At 41.1% G+C, this 8,620-nt stretch overlaps 1 protein-coding gene across 5 annotated transcripts; it reads left to right on the forward strand.

Annotated features, from left to right (window-relative positions):
- Positions 1 to 231: 231 nt before the first annotated feature.
- Positions 232 to 8,132, forward strand: pcgf1 (polycomb group ring finger 1). 5 transcript variants are annotated; one of them, XM_023990118.2, is made up of 9 exons: positions 232 to 495; positions 1,289 to 1,391; positions 2,855 to 3,007; positions 3,282 to 3,353; positions 3,440 to 3,542; positions 5,953 to 5,998; positions 6,249 to 6,335; positions 6,646 to 6,726; positions 7,265 to 8,132. In XM_023990118.2, the coding sequence occupies exons 1-9, from the start codon at positions 409 to 411 to the stop codon at positions 7,313 to 7,315; spliced, it is 783 nt and encodes a 260-aa protein (XP_023845886.1). In that variant the 5' UTR covers positions 232 to 408; the 3' UTR covers positions 7,316 to 8,132. The 5 variants fall into 5 exon arrangements, with proteins under 5 accessions (XP_023845886.1, XP_070300333.1, XP_023845885.1 ...); XM_070444232.1 differs by having other exon boundaries at positions 235 to 494; positions 1,282 to 1,391; XM_023990117.2 differs by having other exon boundaries at positions 241 to 495; positions 1,286 to 1,391.
- The last annotated feature ends 488 nt before the right edge of the window (positions 8,133 to 8,620 follow it).

The raw sequence follows: 8,620 nt of genomic DNA on the forward strand, positions 1-8,620 counted from the left end.
GCCATATGGCTCTTATGTCATAGAAGGTGCCAGTGCTGTCACTAGTAGGCCTACTTAATTTCTCCATGCAAATATTATTTATTATTGGAAGTAGTATAGCTTTGTCCTACACGCAGCGTACAACCCATCATGAGAAGCTGTATGCTAAGAAATGCAAGTTGAGTAACAGGACTAACCGTTCTGTAATTTGTGTTCTGCTTTTAGTTTAGTATTTTTCGAGGTGTTATTCATTAAAATACTTAACACATAGTTTTGAGTAGTGCGCGAGTGAGAAAACAGAGTAGGAAGCGAGTGAAGGATTAGAGGGCAGGACACGATGAAAGATGATTGAAATTCAGCCACAGAACGGACTTGGAGCATGCTCTTGAACACACTCCTTCCACCCGGAAATACGAATAATTCCCAAAGATGGCGGAGCAAGGGCCAATGGCGATAGCTATGCGGCTAAGAAATCAACTCCAGTCCGTATATAAGCTCGACCCGTTACGAAATGAGGTAGGTACCAATTAATTTCGGACTCTTTAGACCAGTGAGAATTGTTTGAGTTGATCAGAGCTGGATCTAGCCGCATAACTAGTTACGACGAGGAAAGGCAGCAATGCGAGCGCTTTCTCCCGTCCCTAAGTGATGGGGAGAGAGCTGCCTACCATGTGTGCGCAGGCGTGTGTGTGGAAGAAGTCTACTCGTGTTGTTGTTCTGGGCAGCTAATGCAGGTAATTCGTGCAAATGTGTACCCTTCAAACTACCCATTCCCCCCGTTGTACACCAGAAACGCGGTGCATTGTTTGTTAAAATACTAATGTGCGTTTTGCATGGATAAAATATTTTGACTGATGTTAGTTCTTACACTTATTAACTAGTAGCAGCTAATTGTGTTTGCTAGGCTAGCTAGCTTCTCGTGACGGGCTTGTCAAACCTTGCTTGTAAAGTGACTGTCTTAACGTTACCTGTGTCCAATATTTGCAATTCCGTGTGTAGCGTACTGGGTTGCTAACTATAACTTTATAAAGATATAACGTAAGGTTAGATGCTACACTTATTTGCTATTGTGTTAGCAATCATAACTAGGTACAATGTTGCAGTCACCTGACACACCCACCTGCTCAAAGTAGTGGAAAAGAGCACGCGCAATCGACAATGTTATTCGAATGAACTCACCAGGCTCCTCTAGAATATCATCATTCTGCTATTTATTTACTTTTACACCAAGTAGCAACAATGTAACGAAACTGCATGGGATACTTTATATTCTTGAGATTTCAATAGCAACTTAATATTGTTGCAGGAGGAAGTGAAGTTGAAGATCAAAGACCTGAACGAGCACATAGTGTGTTATCTCTGTGCTGGGTACTTCATCGATGCCACAACTATTACCGAGTGTCTGCATACATGTAAGTGGGCCTAGCCTGTGTTTTCTATGTTTTGGCTTATGACGTTACCTCTAAGAAATAGGCAAACTTTTATAGACTTGTGAACTAGCCTTCTTACTGCCTGTGAATGCGTACAAATCAAAGTTTGTTGGTCTCGTACACAGATTTACAAGTACAGCGAAATACTTATGTTTCTAGTTTCAAAAGTGCAGTAACACTATAATAACGAAAGTATATGTGGACACCCTTCAAATTAATGGATTCGGTAATTTCAGTCACAACTGTTGCTGACGGGTGTATAAAATCGAGCACACAGCCATGCAATCTCCAAAGACAAACATTGGCAGTAGAATGGCCTACTGAAGAGCTCAGTGACTTTCAACATGGCACGGTCATAGGATGCCACCTTTCCAACAAGTCAGTATATCAAATTTCTGCCGTGCTAGAGCTGCTCTGCTCAACTGTAAGTGCTGTTATTGTGAAGTGGAAATGTCTAGGAGCAACAACAAGTCGGCCATGAAGTGGTAGGCCACACACTCACAGAATGGGATCGCCAACACTCACTACCGAGTTCCAAACTGCCTCTGGAAACAACATCAGCACAATAACTGTTCGTTGGGAGCTTCATGTGAAATGGGCTTCCATGGCCGAGCAGCTGCACGCAAGCCTAAGATCACCATGCGCAATGCCAAGTGTCGGCTGGAGTGGTGTAAAGCTTGCCCCCATTGGACTCTGGAGCAGTGGAAACGCATTCTCTGCAGTGATGAATTAAGCTTCACCATCTGGTAGTCCGACAGACAAATCTGTGTTTGGTGGATGCCAGGAGAACGCTATTTGCTCAAATACATAGTACCAACTGTAAAGTTTGTTGGAGGGGGAATAATGGTCTGGGGCTGTTTTTCATGATTTGGGCTAGGCCCCTTAGTTTCAGTGAAGGGTAATCTTAACGCTACAGCATACAATGACATTCTACACTTCCTACTTTGTGGCAAGTTTGAGGAAGGCCCTTTCCTTTTAAAGCATAACAATGCCCCTGTGCACAAGGTGAGGTCCATACAGAAATGTATTTTGATCAGTGTGGAAGAACTTGACTGGTCTTCACTGAGCCCTGACCTCAACCCCATCGATCACCTTTGGGTTGAATTGGAATGCCGACTGTGAGCAAGGCATAATCCCCCAACATCAGTGCCCAACCTCACTAATGCTCATGTGGCTGACTGGAAGCAAGTCCAGCGGCAATGTTCCAACATTTAGTGGAGAGCCTTCCCAGAAGAGTGGAGGCTGTTATAGTGGCAAATGGGGGACCAACTCCATATTAATGCCCATGATTTTGGAATTAAATGTTTGACGAGCAGGTGTCCACATACTTTGTCATGTAGTGTACATAGTAATATAAGTTTGTATAGTGCATTTTAATGTTATTATAAAAGAACCTCCTTTTTCAGGGACATTAATGGCCAATGTCTCTTCTGCTTCTATTTCAGTCTGTAAAAGTTGTATTGTGAAATACCTCCAAACCAGCAAGTATTGTCCAATGTGCAACATAAAGATCCATGAAACCCAGCCTTTATTGAACCTGAAATTGGATAGAGTGATGCAAGACATTGTCTACAAACTGGTTCCAGGACTTCAAGAAAGTAAGTACATTGAAATTCATACAATAATATTTGTTCTGATTTTTGTTACATAGTACTTTAATGGTTTTATTGTTTCTCCTGTTTACTTAGGGAAAAAAGCTCTTAACTCCTAATCATCTAATTTGATAAGTTCTCATACAATGAGAACTAGTGTAACAGTGTTACTTAAACACCTGCGTCATTACATTATCAATTTAGCTTGATAAAAATGTATATTTTTTTATTTTACGTGGTAGTATTTCTAAGGTCCTTATTTTCTGTTCTTTGTAAACAGGTGAAGACAAGAGAATAAAGGAATTCTATCAGTCGCGTGGGCTTGAGAGAGTTGTCCAACCGTCTGGGGAAGGTAAGCCTTTAGATTTTAATTAGATTTTTCATGTTTTGTGAATCTACAGCTTCTACTTTTACATGGTATCTGTGTGTCACCCCTAGACTCCATACCAGATGCAGGATTACCTTTTACCAGCTTTGACCATTCCAAGGCCCACTTCTACAGATATGACGAGCAGGTCTCGCTTTGTCTAGAGAGGCAAAGGTAAGCTTTCGTGCCATGTCTTGACAACTACAGTAAGTAGCCTACTGTCTATTCTCAGACCGCAGGTGGATTATCACTGATACTTAGTGCTTAAATTCAGTTTTTTGTTTCTACATCCCCCCCCTCAGTGTTTCCGGTAATTGCCAACTATTGTCCAATAAAAATACATAAAAGCCAACAAATAAAAACATTGCCACCCTAGAATATATCCTGTTTGCRTTGGCTCTGCATGGAAATTGGTTCAGATTGTCTTTCAATCGTATCATCTATGTACTCTGCCTGTCTGTCTTGAGCTCTCGCTAACATTTCAACTGGTACCGGCCTGCAGAGTTTCCTGCGCCAGTGAGTCAGTGTGACGGGCAGAAGTGTTTAAGTATTTTATGATGTTTTGTAAACTGGTGACAATGATTTGAGCTATAATAGCCTACCATGCAAAAGGCAGGTGTCCTGCTGGCTTGTCAATATGCTGTTGAAACCTGGACGTTTTACTTCATGAGGCATGTCTTACTTTGCTTCAAAGTAGCCTGTAACCAAAAAGACAGAAATGTGATGGCAATTATTTGATGAAGACTTCCTCATGTGTTCATGTACTATGGGTTTTCTTTCATTGTCTAGCAGCCAAAGGTATTATCCTAGTCATTTTAGCAACTCACGGTAGTTCTTTATCTCGCCTCTTTCAAAATTTCAAAGGGATGTTTCTATCTGCCCATGAATTAACACACAATGCCCCATAATGACAAGGCAAAGACAGGTTTAGAAATGTTTGCGATGTATAAAAAAATTAATTGTGAAATCACATTTACATAAGTATTCAGACCCGTAACTCAGTACTTTGTTGAAGCACCTTTGGCAGTGATTACAGGCTCTGGTCTTCTTGGGTATGACGCTACAAGCTTGGCACACCTGTATTTGGAGTTTCTCACAATCTTCTCTACAGATCCTCTCAAGCTCTGTCAGGTTGGATGGGGAGCGTCACTGCACAGCTATTTTCCGGTCTCCAGAGATGTTTGATCGGGTTCAAGTCTGGGCTCTGGCTGGACCACTCAGACATTCAGAGACTTGTCCCGAAGCCACTCCTGCGTTCTCTTGGCTGTGTGCTTAGGGTTGTCCTGTTGGAAGGTAAACTTTCGCCCCAGTCTGAGGACCTGAACACTCTTGGAGCAGGTTTTCATCAAGTATGTCTCTGTACTTTTCTCTGTTAATCTCGATCCTGATTAGTCTCCCAGTCCCTCCCGCTGAAATGTCCCCACAGCATGATGGCATTCAGGCCAAAGAGTTCAATCTTGGTTTCATCAGACCAGAGAATCTTATTCATCGTGGTCTTCCTTTCGGTGGCTTCTATCTGGCCACTACCATAAAGGCCTGCTTGGCGGAGTGCTGCTGAGATGGTTGTCCTTCTGGAAGCTTCTCCCGTCTCCACAGAGGAACTCTGGAGCTCTGTCAGTGACCATTGGGTTCTTGGTCACCTCCCTGACCAAGGCCCTTCTCCACCGATTGCTCAGTTTGTCTGGGCAGCCAACTCTAGGAGTCTTGGTGGTTCCAAACTTCTTCCATTTTAAGAATGGAGGCCAATGTGGTCTTGGGGTTCTTCAATGCTACAGAAATYGTTTGATACCCTTCCCCAGATCTGATCCTCGACACAATCCTGTATCGGAGCTCTACGGACAGTTCCTTCAACCTCATGGCTTGGTTTTTGCCCTGACATGAACTGTCAACTGTGGGACCTTCTATAGACAGGTGTGTGCCTTTCTAAATCATGTTCAATCAATTGGATTTACCACAGGTGGACTCCAAGTTCTAGAAACAGGATGCACCTGAGCTCAATTGAGTCTTGTCGCAAAGGGTTTGAATGCTTATGTAAATAAGGTATTTCTGTTTTTGCTTTGTCATTATGGGGTATTGTGTGTAGATTKRRGRWWAAAAAAAAAAAATCAATTTTAGAATAAGGCTGTAATGTAACAATGTGGAAAGTCAAGGGGTCTAAATACTTGGCGAATACATTGCAGCGCCTAAAACTTTTAAGAAATAATTATCAACATTTTAAGCTGAATATTCTGATCTTGTTCCATCAGCCTTGTTAATTGATACAGCGTATACCTACACTACTTTGACACACATTGTGGGGATTAAGGAGTATGCAATACCCACTGAAAAATAACTGGGTATACAGCTTATACCTGCATATACCCTCCACTACACCACTGATTGGCAGTGAGCACTCCAAAAAAAACGAGCTTAACCTTCACACGGTGGCATTCAAATGGGTTTCTATTAGATATAGCCGGTAAATTTCACATTTTAAAATGAAAATCCCGTCACAAATGTTTCCTGAAATTCTGTCCATTCAAAATGCCCCTTAAAATCCCTCCCAGTGTTTCATGCTTAATCATGTACTCTCTTGTCCCTACAGTTCATCTCTTTCTGAAAAAAAAGATAAGACCAAACTGACTCTTCAAGTAAGTTGTATGTGGAATGGAACCACATGCCACCAGAGGTCTGTTAGTTTAACTTGCAGTGGTCTGTTCTGTTTGGATCGGGTCTCCAAAAGCAATGCTTCCCTCAATTGCTTTTGCAATTGTATTTAATTTGAGTATCTGTCAGTCCCTAATAGAATTGCCCACACATTTCTTGGTATTTCCGTTTTTAATTCTGTAATCACGTGTGGAATTGGAGTTGTAGTAATGTTGCTCTGCCTCGTCTCTGCAGCAGAAGTTTGTGCGCTGCTCGGTCCGAGCTGAGGTGAGACACCTGCGTAAAGTGCTATGTCATCGACTGAATGTGGAGAAGCACCAGGTCAGTTGATTGTTTAAGAGGGACATATCAGCACCATTTTACATTACATGTGCAGTGTACCTATTTGCAAACAGTCCAAAACTACAACACAGGAACCATGTCCTATGACTACAAAAGTGTAGCCTATTAGGTAATCCCTTGTTGTGCAACTTTTCAGTCGAGTGCTTTGAATATTATACACAAGTTAGTTGTATTTTGAGTATGTGAATGTTTCAGAGAATTGGAAGTGGAATATATGTGCGCTTGTACAGTTGACCCAGGACCAGTTGTCATGTTTTGTCCTCACTGTGTGGTCTCCATTTCATCACAGATCCAGATGTTGTTCAATAATGAGTCCCTTCCAGATCACATGACCATGAAACGGCTGTGGATCTCTCACTGGTTTGGCAAGGTACCTCCAAGTTGAGCCAACAATTTCATACTGAATTCCTTTACACTTGAACTTTCTTTTTCCATTTGGACGTTCTGCGGTGGAAACGGCATTGTTGGATTTAAGGAAATAAATAATATTCCAAATCAATATTCTGTAGTGACTTCAAATTATACAATGTCTATGGCAATATTACTCTCAATTCAAACATGTTTTCTAGCACAAGAAGAAAGTCATTGTATGTTACTTAGAAAACGACATTGTTTGGGGGTAAGACATTTTGTCTCACACAATAATTAAACATAAGAGTGCATACATATTTAAAAAGTAAAATCATGCTGACACTGATCTCACTGTACATCTTCCTTCATAAATCCAAATAATGAATTGTAGTGCGAGAAGAGAAAATACTTTTTGACTTACCTGTATTTGATCTCAAATTACCTCAAATCTTGTAACAGGGTTATAATTGATTTGGGAGTTTCTTCAGATTAGTTGGATTTATGTTCACGTAGGATCACTTGAGACATATGTAATTAATTGGGTATTTTTATTCCAGGCTCAACCGTTGGTCCTTCACTACACTATTAAGGACAAAAGGACAAGATAGAACTTTTCTTGCCTGGCTACCCATCCACATCACTCTGGCCAACTGATGTTTCTTGTCCACCATGAGTCTGGGTTTGCCGCCCCCCCCCCCCCCCCCTCCCCCCCTCTAGAATGCAAACACATTCTGATTGGTCCCAGAAACCGATGGGTTGGGCCAGCGCCGGCCTACATGATGTCATCAACTTTGATACTCTTTGTTAGACGATCCAATCGCTGATATATTTGTTTTGTAGAAAGGCCTTCATTTTGAAGTCAGACAAACAACTTCTAGGATGGCAGTTTCAGACTGAACGTATGTAGCGATCAATAGACTCATTGGTTGTTTGGCAACAACCACAACCAACGTGTGTGTGCGACTATGGGGCAAAACAGACACGGTTGGCTTCGATTGTTGACATGTAAACTAGTCTCGATGTGCAAATGTATTTGTTTTAAATAAGCAATGAGCACTTGTCTCTTCATACATTAGTTGTTGGTTAGCTAGTGAATTTTTGCCATCTTAGCATTGACATGAAATCAGTCAAACCTCAAGACATGGTATCAAGAACAAGATAAAACTAGCTGAAAAGAGCCACCTACGATTCCCCACATGGCAACTCTTTTCGTTGTTGCTAGCTAGTGACCATTCAGAATCCTCACAAAGCACGGCTTCCGGCCTCAGAATTACATTTGGGGTGAGTTGTCAGGCAAGGACTTCCCCCTTTCTAATGACCTCAGCAGCTGTATATATTTTGTATTAAATATATTCTATTTTAATAGTGTGTATATATTTTGCTTGTTTTGTATTTTTGAAAATAAATATTTTAAAGTTGGACAAATGTGCAGCGTTTTTTTTTTTACGGTTATCTGTGGAGATTTGCACTTAAAAAAAAAAACGGTTGCTATGTTCAATTATAGGAAGCCAACATCAGAATGGAAGCAACTATCAATGAACCTGTGCAATGTTGTCTCAAATCAGTCATGGAAGTTATAACCTCAAATAAAAGCATTGAAGCTTTAGTAGTGCATTTATTAAAGGAGTGAAATTATGTACATTTTATAGACCAGAAAATTAACCTTGTCACTAAAATTGTAATTTATTAGTTGACATTTCAGTGGTGCAAGACTGGAATTATCAAATTGGAGTAGTGCTAAACTAACACTGAAGAACTCTAAATTCTGGTAAATAATTTTGTTCTCAGAAGCACCTAAACTCCCATGAACTGTACAACGTTCTGTACATCCTTGATGCTATTTTACAGCCCCTTTATGGTTTGTGCTGATGAGTCACGCTGGATAGGAGCAGCTGATGTCCAGGCATGCCAGC

This window comes from Salvelinus sp. IW2-2015, linkage group LG6.2 (assembly GCF_002910315.2).
Source record: "Salvelinus sp. IW2-2015 linkage group LG6.2, ASM291031v2, whole genome shotgun sequence".
NCBI classification, from domain to species: domain Eukaryota; kingdom Metazoa; phylum Chordata; class Actinopteri; order Salmoniformes; family Salmonidae; genus Salvelinus; species Salvelinus sp. IW2-2015.

Excerpts from the sequence above, each read along its gene's own strand:
- pcgf1 (XM_070444232.1), top strand. The coding sequence starts at position 409 with ATGGCGGAGCAAGGGCCAATGGCGATAGCTATGCGGCTAAGAAATCAA. Across the intron at positions 3,354-3,439 it reads TGTCCAACCGTCTGGGGAAG|ACTCCATACCAGATGCAGGA; the intron begins GTAAGCCTTTAG and ends TGTCACCCCTAG. Across the intron at positions 5,999-6,248 it reads AGACCAAACTGACTCTTCAA|CAGAAGTTTGTGCGCTGCTC; the intron begins GTAAGTTGTATG and ends TCGTCTCTGCAG.